This window comes from Micromesistius poutassou (assembly GCF_964030765.1).
Source record: "Micromesistius poutassou genome assembly, chromosome: 7".
Lineage (NCBI taxonomy): Eukaryota > Metazoa > Chordata > Actinopteri > Gadiformes > Gadidae > Micromesistius > Micromesistius poutassou.
The window spans coordinates 743,160-760,550 of NC_140277.1; the positions used below are offsets into that span (position 1 = coordinate 743,160).

General features: G+C 43.7%; 1 protein-coding gene across 1 annotated transcript; it reads left to right on the forward strand.

Annotated features, from left to right (window-relative positions):
- Positions 1-690: 690 nt before the first annotated feature.
- bmp5 (bone morphogenetic protein 5) lies at positions 691-8,646 on the forward strand (the record flags this gene model as incomplete). The annotated part of the gene is made up of 7 exons (XM_084470477.1): positions 691-1,246; positions 3,587-3,779; positions 6,089-6,237; positions 6,591-6,788; positions 7,207-7,283; positions 8,236-8,346; positions 8,497-8,646. The coding sequence occupies 7 exons, from the start codon at positions 691-693 to the stop codon at positions 8,644-8,646; spliced, it is 1,434 nt and encodes a 477-aa protein (XP_084326603.1).
- Positions 8,647-17,391: the final 8,745 nt, after the last annotated feature.

The following is a 17,391-nucleotide window of genomic DNA, read 5'->3' on the forward strand; positions in this document are numbered from 1 at the left end:
CTCATCACTTCACTTGCTCCACAAAACCTGCTGGTGGAAGCATGTTCTTCCAGGTAGGCCTACTAGAAGTCGCCACCGTTTCGCCATCGTTCAACACACTTTATTCAATGAGGAATCTGGGATCCCTCGACTGGATGGGCGTAGTCTACGTGCTTTGTCACCGAGGCGGAAAAAGTTGCGGGACCAGGTCATACTACACCAGCAGTGCAGCGCTTTAAATATGACCTGCTGCTGCTGCTGCTGCTGCTGTTCGAAGAGGAGTAGAGCTGCAGCCTCGCTCTGACGGACCGGAGACCCCCACCCAGAGAGGAGAGAAGACCCCCACCCAGAGAGGAGAGGAGAGGAGACCCCCACCCAGAGAGGAGAGGAGAGGAGACCCCCATCCAGAGGAGAGGAGAGGAGACCCCCATCCAGAGGAGAAGAGAGGAGACCCCCATCCAGAGGAGAGGAGACGGGGACTTCACAGCCACCGGTGGATCACTTTCTCCCACGATCCAAACTTTTGTTTGCCTGTGGTTACTTGATCACAACCAGGCAATGTGATTGTGATTATTGTTCTCTTTTAAAACTTTTTTTTGTATATATATTTCTATATGTATAGAAATATACATATATATATATATATATAGGCTAGTTGCGATGTAGTTTGGCTCAACTTTTAAGTTACATTTCGAGCTACTTGTTATCACCATGGCAACGACCCCGAAGCCCCTGAACCGCGCCGTCGGCCTGCTGGGACTCCTACTGTGGGGCTTGCTGAGCGCCCTGCGCGGCGCCCACTGCGGCTTCAGCGACAACCACGTGCACTCCAGCTTTATTTATAGGCGCCTGCGGAGCCACGAGCGCCGGGAGATCCAGAGAGAGATCCTCTCCATCCTGGGTCTCCCGCACCGCCCCAGGCCCTTCTCCCCCGGGAAGCAGGCGTCCTCGGCGCCCTTGTTCATGCTCGACCTGTACAACGCCATGTCCATCGAGGAGGAAGAGGGAATACAGCAGCAGCAGCAGCAGCAGCAGCAGCAGCCGCAGCAGCAGAGCGCGGGGAAAGGCTACGGCGCGGGGAAGCACTACGGAGCCCCCACGCGTAATAAGGCGCTCCACGCGTCCCCGTCCGCGCAGGGGTACTCCCGGATGGCGCACTACCGCGCGGCGCCCCTCACCAGCCAGAGCCCCCCGCTGCCCCCCGCCGCGGCCCAGGACACCAGCTTCCTCAACGACGCTGACATGGTCATGAGCTTTGTTAACTTAGGTGAGTTGGTGGTTGGGTTCGTCTCTGCATCAGATGTTCACCCACCCTATAGTTCGGCTGTGCGCAGTTTTTTGTTTTGTTTTGATGGAGGAGGTGTTGTCAGGGTAATATTGGGCCTTTCCCTCAACTTAATTTATCCCTCTACTTAATTGTATACACTTCCACTATTTTAAAGAGGATAAGTGGGATGATATCGTTTATTTATTTATTCTTTGAAGCAGATCCCTCGTCCCACTCGTGTATTACGACCTAATTAAGTTGTTGTAACTTGTTTGAAGAAATTTTGCATGTAATGCAGGCAGGCCTCCGCGTTTTAAACCTGTCCCTTCAGTGCTCCTGAATAGTTAAATTATTCAGCTTCTTCGGTAGCCCCCGACCCTTGACCCTGCGGTTCAGAGCAGCTTATCAGATGACTGTCTGACCTTGGGAAAATTGCTCTCAATTATTTCCTGTTGTTAAGACGGGACCGAGGCAGAGCGATGCCTTGTGTAGTTCATTAGCTGGTTTATTCCCTGGTCTATCCCCTCTCCTCGACGGCAAGTGTTGCCTTTGCCACTAATTGAGGGCGCGATGCGTTTGTGTATTTCATCAGACTTAAGCATCAATTACATTTAAGTAGGCTCAGAAACAGTGGGTCTCTTTTGTAACGCGATACAAAGTCGATAATGAGATGAACGCAGCTTCACAAATTGGCCTGTATCGGTTCCACGTCGCGAAGCTCTATAAAGCAGAAACAAAATGTGTATCTGTATAATCACAAGTCAAAGGAATGTTTTTTTCTTCTCAAAGAGACCGTGATGCATGTAAAGCCGAATATATGTTGAGCTGGTCGGAGGACTAATCCCTCACCTTGGCCCATGGGCCCATCTGTTTCCACTTACCGCTAGCAGGGCATGCACACTGTCAGCCTTGAAAGCTGCGCTCTCATGTTGGGGACTGTCTGTCAGTGAAGTATTCAATTGCTCTTTATGGCAGAACACTCCAAGCTCACTGTTGACGGTTAACTTCAAATGTTTTACAGACCACTCTGTGACTCATCCAGAGCCACTCACTGAGGCTCCTAATAATAACCCTAAACTACCACTACAACAACTACGCTATTAATAACACTAAAAATGATATTATTAACCGGCTAATACTACTACTAATAATATTAGTAATAATAATAATAATAATAATAATAATAGTATTATTAATACATACAATCATAATTGATAATAGCAATAATATTAATATTAATATTAATATTAATAATAATAATAATAATAATAGTAATAGTAATAATAGTAATAATCAAATTGCACATGGTGCAAACAACATGTGGGAAAACAATGGGAAAAAATTATTCAATTATTTAAAAGTTTATTTGAACACACAATTATAGTTAATTTTATATATATATCCTCAGTAACACTCTTTCCTAAAATGACTATTGCTACAACAAGACTTACACTGTAAAGTACTAAATAAACCCATTACAACTAACATATTGGTGTGAAAAACTATGGAAAAGACCAATGCAACTGGCCATTATCCTTATTATTATTATTGCTAACTTTATTAAACATAATTGATTCAGCAACCCACACATTTTGAACCTGGCCTGTGTTTCTCTCATCTCCAATAGAATATCAGAGAATATCATAGATATTGAACGTCAATATATTCCTAACACGGCTGTTTAGGGTGTGAGTGAATGCCGGCCAATCCGGGGTCAACATGAGGTCAGGAATAGGGTCGTCTCATAGCCACATGATGTTGAGTCTTTTCCATTTAACTCAAATACAAATTCAAGCTTTGAATTTTCTGCATGGAAAAATACAAACATATGGAATATCTCTCATTGTATCGTAAACATGTTTTTACAACGGCATCATTTTAACCCCCGTGAGTCAATATGAGGTCAGGAATGAGGTAAGAATCCGTCGGTCACATGATGTCAAATCCCGCTCCGGCTTCTCCTTCCCTCGGCGTGATGTGAGGAGCAGACGAAAGTGTCTTTAATTGAAATCAGCCTGTTTTCCATCCCTGACAGCCCATTCATCATGGCCAGAGAATGCAGTTAGGCGCACAGTAGAGGGCCTGTCTGGGAGCGGCTACCTGTATTCACTTGACTGATTTAATGGAGTGGAAAGTGCTTTTCTAGGTAGTCAAAATGTTTAGATTGGAGCTGGAATGTGAAAGAAGATGTGATTAATGTATTCCACCGTGGCGTTTCACATCCACACCGCTCACACGGCCACTCCGAGCAGGAGGTGAGGCCCCTGTTTTTCGGATGAGTAACTGTGTTTCCTTTTTTTTCTATTCAAACATGGCCTTTGCTGTGTTTCCCTTTTCCAGTGGAGAAAGATAAAGACTTTTCCCACCAGCGGCGACACTACAAGGAGTTCCGCTTCGACCTCACCCAGATCCCGGATGGGGAGGCGGTGACCGCCGCAGAGTTTCGCATTCACAAGGACCGGGGTTACGCCCGCTATGAAAACGTCACTCTCAAGGTCACCGTGTATCAGGTCATCAAGGAGTACCCAAACAGGTGAGCACCGGCTGCAGAGCGTTGGGTAGGGGTAGAGGTGGGTGCAGAGGCTTTATATTGATGGTGCATTATGATGTTTTGGTGTTCGCACAAATGATCATTTTTTTGCTGTGGTCGATTTGAGTGTCTTGTTATATTAATAGTTCAGCTAAAACTGTTATTTGGGAAACATAACATCCCCATACCTTTTTGAAGAAATCAACCAAATTATGTTTGACATTGAATTAGCATTATGAAAAGGCCTGGCCAAATCATGTCTCATATCATAATTTAAGTATAAATTCAATATATATTTACCAGCCCTGTATACGTTGTCTTATTTTTACATTTAAGCAACACTTTCCAAGTCGCTAATAAATAAATAAAAAGAGTTCAATGATTAAATTGCAATGACAAATTACAAATTTCTCTGGGATTTAAAAAATTTTCTTCCGGCGGAGACACATTATTAATAGCTCTCAAACATATGAAATACATATAGACGGCAATGTCTTTTTTATTTCCTACCACAACGTCTCCATTTCAAAAGGTAAAAAAAAAAAGAGGAAGGAACATTTCTTTAGCAGCTGTTGTTGATTTCCACTGTTGTATCTCTCAGGGAACCATCCGTGGCGTACAATACTGCTATCTGCTATCTCAGGCCCTGTTGCACTTCATTCTCACCACGGCCCTCCTTGCAAATATAGTTCCGGGATAAAGAGGACTCCATTAGTCAGCCGGCCACTTATGAAGTCTTGAAGGCCCGTCACTCAGCACCCCTTATGTGTAGCCTACCAGGCAGGCCGGGGCCCGGATCGGGTTATGAGGGCCCATTAGGGGGTGTGGTGGGCCAGGCCTGTCGAGGGGGCCCCATACACTGTCTGCTTTACCCTCTCAACTCTCATGCCCACCACCTGGGTCCCTTAACAATATTCCGGAAGTTTGAGCCATAACTCAGCTGAATGCACAGGGGGGCACTTAAGGAACGGGCCCACATTAGCTCACCAGAAATGTGTTGAGGTGATGGAAGGCCAGATAGGCCCGTTACCCTGGGGGGCTTTGAAGAAGGCCCAGCCACTAAACCATGTCCCGTTTCAAACAGGGGGGGGGGGTTGCAGACCGCCCCTTCAATGTTTCTAAGGACAGATTTATAGTCCCCGGTAAACATTACTTAAAACTATAACTCGATACTTGTCTTCTGACCCAACACTGTGCATATCATGTTTGTCGAGCCATGTGAAAAATGTGACATCAAGTTTCCGAGGAACGTACGTAAAGAAAGCCGCATTCTTCTAGAGATTCAGGGTCGTGCTGAATTCGGCCGAACCACATGGTATGTTGTGTTTGAAGGCGGTTTTGGTGGCGTGTGTGAGACGTGTGGACCGGAGTGCGTGTTCATCCATCATGTTGTGTAATGTTTGGGTCGTGTCAGTAATTTGGTTTAACTCTGCTTCCTGAAGTGCTTAAGACCATCTCTCAGCCCTGAAATGCGTCACAAGTCTCGACTTCCTGACGGAGTGCTCTCTAAATTTATCTTGGATTCCAGCATTGTTTTGGTTTAAGAGTCCCCCGAACACAAATTTTATTAAGTAAATGCATACAATAAATAAAATACATATTTAAAGTGCCACCATTTAAGAGACTGCAGGTTTGAAAAGACTTGGTTTTGAGACTAAAGGTACTCCAAAACATAATATCATTAGCTTGCTCCTTATCATGCCAATGTTATGAGAGCAATTGTTTAGGATAGAAAAGCTAATTATTTATACTACGTGTATACATATACATATGTAAGGGAGACATATAAGCAAGGGAGACAGGGTGATGCATCGCCCTGTCTAGGTTTATTTCACTATAATGACCGCCTTGCGGTACATTTTCTCTCTGATTACAGGGCTACTTTTAATATTCATTTTATTGATTTAAATATGATTTTATTGCCACCGCTAAAAATAAAATAGTCCATTTGATTCTACAGTTGGAAATAGCGTCCATAGCAACGGTCTGTTATTCAAAGCAGCAGTCTGCTATCCAGAAATAACAGCCCACTGCATGCTGTGATCGTTCAGAATTGAGTGTTCAACAAAGCCGTGTAATAAATATACATATGAATGATTTGCCAATGTGTCTATGTGTTTGCTATACTTTTAGTGCTCAGGCACAAGACCAAAGGAACCCCAAAACTGAACTCAATGTTATGAGGATAAAAACACGAATCAACGATTACTATCATATTGCCTGATGTGTTTATGTGTATATTCGCTGTTTAAATCAAGTTTGAGAATCAAGCTTTTATAGAAAATGTCCCTTTCCTCTCATGATCCATTCAGAGACGCAGAGACGTTTCTGCTGGACTCCAAGAAGGTGCGGGCGTCTGACGGGGGCTGGCTGGTGTTTGACATCACAGCCACCAGTAACCACTGGGTCGTGAACCCTCAGCAGAACATGGGCCTGCAGCTCTGTGTGGAGACCCTCGATGGTGAGAGAAACCCCAAGCTTTTCTTTTCATTGTTCTGGTTTCGTTTACGTTTAATAAGAGTTTTTAGAGTTGTTGGTATAGCCCCTTTTTACAATATGAGACGCCTGGGGGGGGGGGGGTTTCAGTCCATGTGAATATAAAACAAACATTAATACTGTATTCTATACTATATTTAACATGTATATGATGTGGTTTAAATCGCTTTCTGTTCAACGGCTAAAAAAGAAAAGAAAAAGGACCAAAATGACTGCTAAACAGATACAGTTAGAAAATAAAAAAAAAAGGTTTGAACTTGGGTTTTATTGGGTCTGAGTTGCTGCGGCGGGTTCTGATTGGCTCCCTGGTTCCTCCAGGCAGGAGCATTAACATGAAGTCGGCGGGGATGGTGGGCCGCAGCGGGCCCCAGTCCAAGCAGCCCTTCCTGGTGGCCTTCTTCAAGGCCAGCGAGGTGCTGCTGCGCACCATCCGGGCAGCAGGGGCCAAGAAGAAGAACAGCAACCGCAACAAGTCCGCCGGGCAGCAGGAGACGTCCCGGGCCCCCAGCGCTGGAGGTGGGCCCCTCGTTTTGTTATCGGTCACGTTGGCTTTTTCTACTCGCCCTCGACGCTGACTTCAGATGTAACATTGGACGATTTGTTGCCAAAAACTGTTGAATACTTTTTTAGTTTGCGTCTGGATCTGTATGTAATACAAAAATAGGTCAATGAAAATGAATGTTTGCTTACAGTAAAAACAGGTTGACCGGATCCAATTTGATCACATTGTGCTCTGAGAAATATTTACTGGTAGCTCTAATAAGGTCCTTCCAACCACACTCAACATCAGAACCATGATGATACTGTTACTGATTAACATGTGTCAATTATGTCATAAAATCTATTGAAAAATACCCACATACCTAACCCTAACCCTAACCCTAACACTAAAATACGTTAACCACTTTTCTTCATTTCTTTTTTCTTCTTCCAGACCTGAACACGAGTGAACAAAAGCAAGCCTGCAAGAAGCATGAACTTTATGTCAGCTTTCGAGACCTGGGTTGGCAGGTATGAAATACGACTGTTAAACCACATTGTCCACAATTCTGGCGAGGTCAACAGTGTATTCAGTGTAATGATAATGGAAGTAACCATCGAACTCTGGTCACAATGAAAGACGGGGACACTTTCTATTCTCTCCAAGGACACTGTACCACCTTAAAGAAAACCTTTCCTAATAGCAACCTGGCAGGCTCATACCGAGTATCTTTTATCTGATATTTGGGGGTCTGCACATCCTCAACCAGTTTTAATTTTAGGCCGGTGTGACGTTGCCCGGATAACAGCAGGCTGTGCAGATCTAATTGAAGGTAGTTTTTAAATAAAGGTTGGAGTTGCGCCACTTTCTTCAAAGCCCTGTTGACGTGTTCGTATCTGACATTTTGTTGGCGGGATGAAAGGGGCTCCGCTTACACAACACTTCTGTTGAACACATTAAACGCTCAATGAACAGCCTTGAACATATAACCATGCCACCGCCTGCTACACCATGTAAAGGATTCTACCTGAATGCAATACACCATGTTATTGTCCTATAGTGTATAATTATATATAGTTATATTTTGTCACATACTTTGTACTGCGAATTCCAATGCACTCCTGTGAGGTGTGATGGTGGTGGTGCCACTGTGGCTGTGTGTGTGAGGTCTGCGCCTTACTGTGTTGGTTAGATTTGTGTTATTTATTGAAAAGATGCTTACAGAAAGATGCCTTTTCTAAGATCTGTCGATTCAGATTTACATTAAGAGCATGTAGGTATTTTGTTGGTATGCTTTCTTAAGAATGCTTACTTTCACTGTCATTGTAATCATCTTTATTCTTCTCTCCTACAACTTTTTTTTCTCCTCCACTTCCTCCTCCTCCTCCTCCTCCTCCTCCACTTCCTCCTCCTTCCCCTCCTCCTCTTCCTCCCCCTCCTCCTCTTCCTCCCCCTCCTCCTCCACTTCCTCCACTTTTACAGGACTGGATCATTGCTCCAGAGGGCTACGCAGCTTTTTACTGTGACGGAGAATGCTCCTTCCCTCTCAATGCGCACATGAATGCAACCAATCATGCCATTGTGCAAACCCTGGTGTGTATTTTGTCTGCCTGCATCCACGTTTATTTGAACAGCATTCCTAAAAGAGGAAAACCACACAAACGGTAACATGTGTTAGCATAACAAACAACTTATTAACTGCCTGTCACATCCATCTCTGTTCTTTTTTTTTTTCCTTTCTAGGTACATTTAATGTTTCCTGATAATGTGCCAAAGCCGTGCTGCGCCCCAACCAAGTTGAACGCTATATCAGTGCTCTACTTTGATGACAGCTCCAATGTTATCCTTAAGAAATATAGAAATATGGTAGTAAGGTCTTGTGGCTGCCATTAGGGGTGAAGAGTCACTGTTTATTTATAATAGGTGGTATAACCCAAAAAAATATATATGTTCCACAGATGTGATCCAATGTACAGTATTATGTATATATGTTTTGATATCTAATTTATTTTCCACTCTTTTGAAAGAAAACAACACTGAACGTCATAACATTCATACAAAAATGTCACTTGACCGTGACCCTTTCTGTCCATTGGCATATAATCTCTATTAGTCACAACTATATATTTTAGAACGTTGATTTAACATATTAAATATATATATATATATATCCATTGGAAATGAACACATCCACTGGATTATAAGAATATTACATAATATGATGTGCTTGGTTCAATGCAGACTGGAATACATTGAACTTCAAAGCCAGTTAAACAGATATTGACGTAACATAAAAAGTATAAATATTGCAAGGTGTGTGTCCTGCTGTGTTCTTTTGAATAGCGCTGTCTACCCTCGACGCACTTACAATCAAACATTATATGTTGTTACATAACTGCCTTATTACTGCAAAACAACGTTACGGAGTATGCTTTGTTCTTTCATATCAATATAAAGCTCTTCAACAACAACTCTTTTGGCACTACAATTATAATCTCATCATGTACAATTGTAGTAGTTGTGTTTTGTATCTCCATGTTACAATATCAACATGATTTTTGTTTTTCCGTTTTTTTATAAATGGTTCTGTATTTTAATAAAGATGCCTTTTTTCTAAACACTGACTTTCCTCAAACTCAATTGAGCTCTGTCAAATCTCCCCGAGCACACATTGAACAATGAATTTCCCTATCAGGATTCCTGCTCGGTCTTTTTTCCTAAATGCTTTTATGCATTGTTGCTGGACTGCAGTCCTCTGATTTCTCGTGTTTAACAAGCTTGGAACCAAATAAAGGAATGAACCCGTGAAAGCTTGTGAAACTTCTCCAGCGGAGTGGTAACACTAGTGCTGCAGTGCTGGGAACCAGAGGAGGTGCCAGGAGTGGAAAGCGCTCAGCGCCCGAAGGGATGGCCAGAATCACACGCCAACGGCAATAAGCAGCCACCTTCAGCACGCGAAGGACGCAGGTGATTTAGACAGAGCGCATGGCACACTCCCGCTGCGCTACAGGCTGTACGAGTATCTGCACTGCGACGCAACCGCAGTTGCCAACTCACAAACAATCGGCCCACACTAGGGAGATTAACTACAGGGGGGCGGGGGGCGGCGGGGGGCGGCGGGGGCGGCAGGGGCGGCAGGGGGCGGCGGGGGGGGGGGGGGGGGGGGGGAGTCGCCTGGGAGTCAGAAGGTTACTGAATGCTACTTGGTCAGAATGTTTATTGAAAGTGCACATTTAAACCAGCATCATGCTAAGTATATTTTTATATTACCGTTCTATATTACATGTACTGCGATAAATAATAGGGAAATGTAAGGCAAGAGCCGGACCTTGACGGTCTCCGCTGTTTGTTCGTGCCAGATGTGCTGCATTCGAGTACAGCCAAGTGCCGCCCAGAACCAACAAATACATTGGGAGTTGCCTCGAGATGTACCTTGCGTAGATGTGCGTGCGTAATATCGAAGAGGTTCATATATTTTTTTACTCAGAACTAAGTTCCGTAGGAGATTGGGTTCATGGGGATTCATATTTATTTACACAACTGTGTTGACCTTGAGCCGAACACAGCGCGCACACTGTTACACTGCTCCCCTCTCTGACTCTCCCCCACGTCTTAACTTCTCTCTCTCTCTCTCTCCCCCCCTCTCTCTCCCCCACTTCTTAACTTCTCTCTCTCTCTCCCTCCCCCACCCCCTCCCTCTCTTCCACTCTCTCTCTCTCTGTCTCTCTCTCTCGCTCTCTCTCCCCAGCCCACTCTCTTTCCCCCCACCCCCTCTCTCTCTCTACCTCTCTCTCTCTCTCTCTCTCTCTTCCCCACCCCCTCTCTCTCTATCCCTCCCTCTCTCTCAATTTCTCTCTCTCTCTCTCTCTCTCTCTCTCTCTCTCTCTCTCTCTCTCTCTCTCTCTCCCTCTCTCTCCCTCTCTGACAGGGCAGAACATTGAGTGACTGTATTTGACTTAATTAAAATCAGTTCCCCGCGTGCCCAGATGTGATGTGGGATCCAGCAGAGTGTTGACATGCAACTGAATAGAGGAGGCCACCTGCTAACTTCACTCCTGGCCTCACGGATGGTTAGCATTCCTGCGGCCCGGTTGCCTGGCATGATTACCACTAACACTTCACAATCCCATCTACTGTTTTAATATCATGGACTCTTTCCAGTCCCGGCAGGATAACTCTCTCGCTCGCTTTCCCGTCACGTACGGGCGGGCGAGAGCATGAATGAGCTACCAAGTGGAGGAGACTTTCTCAGAATCCACACGCCTCGTCCTTACCAGAAGCCAATTCCCGACCACATGAATGGCAAGCTAGTAACAATTGCGTTATTGAGGCCAGGCTAATGAAACGGGCCACGTTTCTGCCCTCAGAAAGCCTCTGTGGCTGACTGGATCCCATGGGGAGTTCAGCGGGCCAGGACCCCATGCCCATCGGGGAAGGGGGGGTGGGGTTCCCCCTGCCCAGAAGGTAGCGAGCAGCCACACTAGAGAGCGGTCATGTGAAAATAAACAGCCCTTCAGCGTTATTTATATGGAAATCGTCAGGGTTTTTCTGTTGATATTATAATGTGTGGCTAGGTGTATGCGTGTGCTGACACCTCGAGCAGCATTACATATCAGCGATATTATCCGTGAAATAAATTATATTATTATCATTATGAGTTCATATAGGAAAGATGTATAGGCTTAAGATTCTTTAGGCACACTGTGTCTGCGAAACAGACATATCGTACCAGATAAGAGAAAACGCTTGCATGCTTATTAAATGATATGGTTTCAGAGAAGAGCGGATGTGAGGGTTTAAACATCTGAGGCTTTCTGTAGGTCTTGGACTTGACATTTAATGAATTGAGTCAGGCTTGTGGATCAGTCCTCTGGCAATCATTTGCAGGAAATGGCACGTGGTTCTGGGCTGGGGAAAAAACCCAGAAGGGTTTCATAACGACAGTGTCAAGACACAGGGGTTTATACTCCAAGCACGGTGATTTACTTAATGAATGGCCATGAATGAAACGCTGGCTTTATGTGTCCCACGTCAGGTAACCATGGTTTCCTATACCTAGTCCTTACTATAGTTTATCAAGGCCTCTGAATATCCTCCACCACCAAGGCAGCCCCAGCTCATGCACACACTTTCACAAACCTACTGGTGAAAGAGAAACTCTTTGCCTTGATTGTACAATGATTGTTATTTGCACTCAAGTTGATTTGAGTGCAAATGCAAGAAATAACTAAACTGTTCCCTTATGTTTTTCTGTTTCCTTCTCTTCACAAAGCCTGTCTTGTGTCTTGCCGAGTTATTTCCAGATTTAGTCATTGCATTCTGCACACAGAAGTCATGGATTTGAGCCTGGAAGATCTCTATCTGAAAATAAATGAAGGCTCCACTTAGCCTATTAAATGAATGCTAGAAACATGACACTTAACAATAGCAACAAGATAGCAATGTGAAAACAACAGAAAAATCTAGTTTATTATGGTTGGCGATATTCAGATTTATTTTGTTAATCAGAAAAGAAAACCACTCCACAATATGAAAATAAATAACCACTCCCCAACTAAACATGTTTAATAGATGAGATTGGAAGAGGGGGGGGGGGGTATTGCTATCTAATATAGTTTGATATTAGTCTGTATTAAGGTCCTACAAAAGAGGAATCTCCAAAAACAAATACCTACAAGCATTTATAGTGATGTTTTGTGATATTTCACCGACAACACGTGGTAAACGACCCGTTCTTTTCCCCCTTCCCTTTTCCATTGTGCCTCTGTTTATTTGGAAAGTGTCACCTTGCAGGTTCATCCACGAGGCTAGTGAAATTGTATCTAATAAAAATGTTGTGCAGTTTACCTAATTCATATTTCCACATGTGGTTCTCCTTAGGGGTGTTCTGTGGGTGGGCCCTGACTTCCACGCTGCTCAATCAGTGCTTCTTGAAACAGGGTTGGGGGTGCAGCAGGGTTGAGGGTAGGGGGTGCAGGAGACCATCTGGGTCACATTCTTACATGTTGTTTGGTATGACAGGACTGAGGCGAAACTCGCAGAGAATGTGTCCTTGATGCGGGCCCATGTAGAAACCCTGATTGTTTGTTTGTTATTCCCATGTGCACGTTTTGCTACACACACACACATGCCATCAAGCACCCATACACACACTCACATACACACAGAATACACACAGAATACACACACATGCAAGCACACATGTACACAAACACGTGTGACACAAAGACTCACACACTGGAGGGAAAATGTGAAACGGATGGTGTTGTGAAACTCTCAGAGATTTGGCGAATCAAACAAAGCAAAGACACCTGCTTATTCAAAACGTGGTTTCTATCTGTGGGGACTGCTGACAAACATTTAAATTTCATTTATTTGATGACAATTGCCTTTGTCCTCTTTTTAAAGTAACAAAGGCCTATGATGTTTAAAATGAATAAAAAATAAACATAATCTCTGTGAAATCCAACATCATTCATTGGAGTCTGGTTGGTTGATATTATCAGAAGACAATACTTCATAGAGCAGTTGAATTAAGACGGTCCACTTTCCCAAAATACTATTCTTGGGTTTTTTATGTGACATAAGTACTGTTTTGCAGAATAACCAGTATTCAGACTGCAAAACCTCTTTAACCTTTAAATAGTTCTTCAGTGCAGGATTGAAATACGCACGGCAGCTTCCATTCTAAGTGGTTCCATGTAGAGCTGAGGGCTTCTTTGGTCGTTCTGTGGTTATCAGCACAACTGTAAATATGTGGCCGTGTAACACATATAAACTTGTTTGTTTGTGGTTAGAAATTTAAATCCAAGAGTGGGTGGTTTCCAATCGAGAGCCAAGAGAGAATTATTTTCGGCCAAACTTTATTTGGCTAAACCGCAGAGGTAAGCATTAAAGTAAATATACAACCAAGAGGATGACATGGGCAGTAAAATGAAGTATATACAGTATATACCTATATATACATTTATGCAAGAAGAAATACTAAAATAATAATATGTCAGTGTATGTTTTTTAATGCCATGCCTTTTCATTGAGGAAAAACTGATGTCAACAGCAATTACACTATAGCGCAGTAAATTGTGTTTATATCTAATTTCTTTTTACAAGAGACGTGGACAGATTTAAGAAAACAAAGTCCAACTTTATGACCTCGTTGGAGTGATTTTCCAGCCATGGATTCCCCAGAAGTACAATTAAACACAACGCACAATATATCTGGAGCTACTTTGAAACATCTGCTCGCATCTGTGGCTCTGTACTATCTGTAATGAATAGGCCCGAGAAGTTTCCCATACCGAGCCTTAATATTTCAGCCAAAGACTGTTTCTTCCCCCAAAACAGAAGTTCCTTGTAATTAAAGAACAATGTTCCTTTCATGTCTGGGCTTATTAGCCACAGTGCGAGCCGAGGTGAACTTTAACAACATTTGCTGAGCTTGACAAATTCTCAGATTCAATTCAGATTCCGGTGACTTTTACTAGACTTGGCCTATTCACTAGGTGATCATTTGATGACTGAGAAGCAAAGGATCAGGTCACTGACTTGACTGACCTGAAGCCATGAGATCCAATGGCGTGTGAGTGCTTCTGGGTAAGCTTTTACACACATGCTCTCTCCAAGGAGTGTGTGTAGGAAAGTTGGCGCAGATCATGACAATCCTCTTCACAAATTATAAGCATGGGCCACAACTTGAACCAATATACCCGATTTATTTGTCTTTATTTCCCCGAAAAAAATACGTGCAACACTTGCCAGGCATCGTGGTTGAACAGGAAAAAAGCTAACTAATGGATTATGCCATTATATTGCATTCAGGGTTAGGAAATTGTGCCAATCTCCCAGTCATGGCACTTTTCTGTTGTTACAGTTCAGTAAAATCCATGATGGGGAAATTGAAGACGGATGTAGGATGAAAATTGATTTAATCTGGTTCCTGTTTTCTTTCTTCCACTTTATTTTCAGTGTATATCTGAGAGCTTTAAACCTCTTTCATGCCAATGCTGAAACCTGTACCCCATAAAGTATGTTTTGGACATCTGCTCTCCCTCCCCCCCCCCTGCTTCCATCCAAACACAAAAACACACACACAGAAGAGGCCCTCCAGTTTGTAAAATAGATGTTCAGCCAGTGGCAGGCGGTATAATTTTTGGTTTACGGTAAAATACTGAAGTACGTATAGTTTGTTTGATCGTAAGAAGCGTAACAAGGAAAGCATTTTGCACTAATGCACTGTATACACAAGTGTTTTGCGTCTGTGGGAGAAGGGGAGCCGTGTTGATAGCAATGGGAATGCATTGCATCTGTTATAAGGAAGGAGGGGTACATCCATGTCTAATGGAGACTGACTTATATATAGTCCGTAACCTGTTTCTCCTCAACACTAACAGACCTATTGTCATTTAGCGTGAATGTACGATCCTTAAAGATATACCATCCCGCGGTGAAACCGTTTTTCTTCTGTTTTCATTTCACTCATTGTGAACACGCATGCCACAATTTGAATAAAACATTTTTTTAAAGAGACCAGATGTTGCTATGCTTCATTACTATAATTAGCATTAACAATCGCCAGCCGGCTGACTTCCAAATCAAAAAGCCTTTTCAAATATCGTAGTCCATGAGCCAAGACAGAACACGTTTCAAGTAGGTATGGGAAGAGAGTAATTATAGAATTAGAATCTATATTTATAAGGTCCAAAAGCCTTCTGCTTGTATTATCTGTTTAAAAAGCGGCTCCTCATTCACCTGCATTGCATTGCTTTGTACACGCCGGCGGGCCCCGGGGGCCCCGCTCTTTAGAGTAACCCGCTCCAGCTGCTACTTGTCACGATGGAAGCTCCACTGCTGGGTTCCCTCGCAGGAACGTCAACAAGGCCTTCCCATTGAAGACCCAGGCCTACCGTCCATCTAAGTTATTTTGTTGTACAGAAGAAGATTGTTCTAAAAGCAGTCTGTTTAATAGATCCATTTTCACCTTTCCTGCCCGTGTTAAAGTTTAGAGATTCTTTAGAGTGAAGAGAGAGATTTTTAATTTTTTTTTTTATTTCACGTTTATTTGACAGGGACGATGCACAATGTATAATTGAGGCAGATTATAGCCAACAAGGCTAATTTACATCTGTTGTCCCTGGTTTGTGTCTAATGTTGTTGCAGGAATGATGCTGATGTGTCAGACTGACTGTAAAGTGTCATGTTTGACACATTCAATGTAGGGCCTATGTTATATGAATACTTAATACTACATAAGCTATTTCATGGATTATAACAAACTTGACCTGCTCCAAGTTCAACAGCTCTTAAGTCAGCCTATTGTGCTGATTTTAGGATTTCCTTTCCCTCTGTGCAGCACTGTTTCTTTCTGTCCAGCTGAAAGAAATGTAAAATAAATTAAACCAGTGAGTTTCTGCTGAATGAAAAAAAAAACAAGGGTGGATACTCTGGCAGATATAACCAAATAACCGATTAACAGATTATAAGATATAAAGCTTGGCTAAAAAAAACAAGAAAGATGGCAGAAAGTTCAACAAGTTGATAACCAGCGCACACAGACACATCCACAAACATTGTATTAAAAAACAAACACAGAATGAGACACGTCAATAAATAAACATTGAATTACTGTGCATCAACCGACACAACCGACGTTAGTCTTGCGGTCACGAGAGAGTCGTTCTCAGCGCTGATCCAGAATCAGAGCAGCCACCATTGGGTTCCCATCAGTGGACGGTCTATCACGGAGGAGGAGAGGAGCCTTAGTGCGAGGCCTTCATTAAGCCCGTTCTATTGTTAACATCTGTGCTAAGAAGAATGAGCCTCTCTGTGGTACAGTTTGCCCTGGCTTAACAAGGGATTTTATTACACGCTGCAGTTGATATTGGCAGCAGCGGCGCGTCTGGCAATGGAAACTGTTCAGCTGTTCAGGTCACAAGAGATCAATCAGTGCAGCGTGTTCCCCCCACCGCCTTGACTCCCAACAGGAAGGTAGACTGACATTGAATAAGTAGGCGGGGGGCAACAAATCCTAGTGACTGTAAAGGCTTGTATAGAGTGTGCTGTGCTGTGCTGTGCTGCAGGCATTGGGTTCGACACCCAAAGTGATTGGTCTGAGTAAATCTTTTTTTTTGTAGCAGCACTCTCTGTGGAGCGTAGACAAAACACCTCCAACGACTACTGTTGTATCCAACAGTTTCTCTCTCTCTCTGCCCTCTCTCTCTCTCTTTCTCTCTGCCCTCTCCTCACTCTCTCTCTATGCCCCCTCTCTCTCTCTGCCCTTTCTCTCTCTCTCTCTCTCTCTCTGCCCCCTCGCTCTCTGCCCGTTCTCGCTCTCTCTCTCTCTCTCTCTGCCTGTGATGCTGCTGCCATGGCAACTGCTGAATCATTATTTACGGTGTACTGCATCCGACACGACTCCCTCCTGATGTAATCCACTCAAGCATCTTAGCCCAGCCTCGCCGTCATCCCCGGCCGTCCTGCGTGCATGCATTAGCATATCGATCGCTGCACCAAATATTTGATAAAGGGGAGACACACACTGACACCGAGGCGGCATCGTGAGACGACGTGTTTTTACCTGCTACCGAGCCAAGTTGTCACGCTAAAACACAGCAACGACGACGACGCGGATGCTGTGTTAAG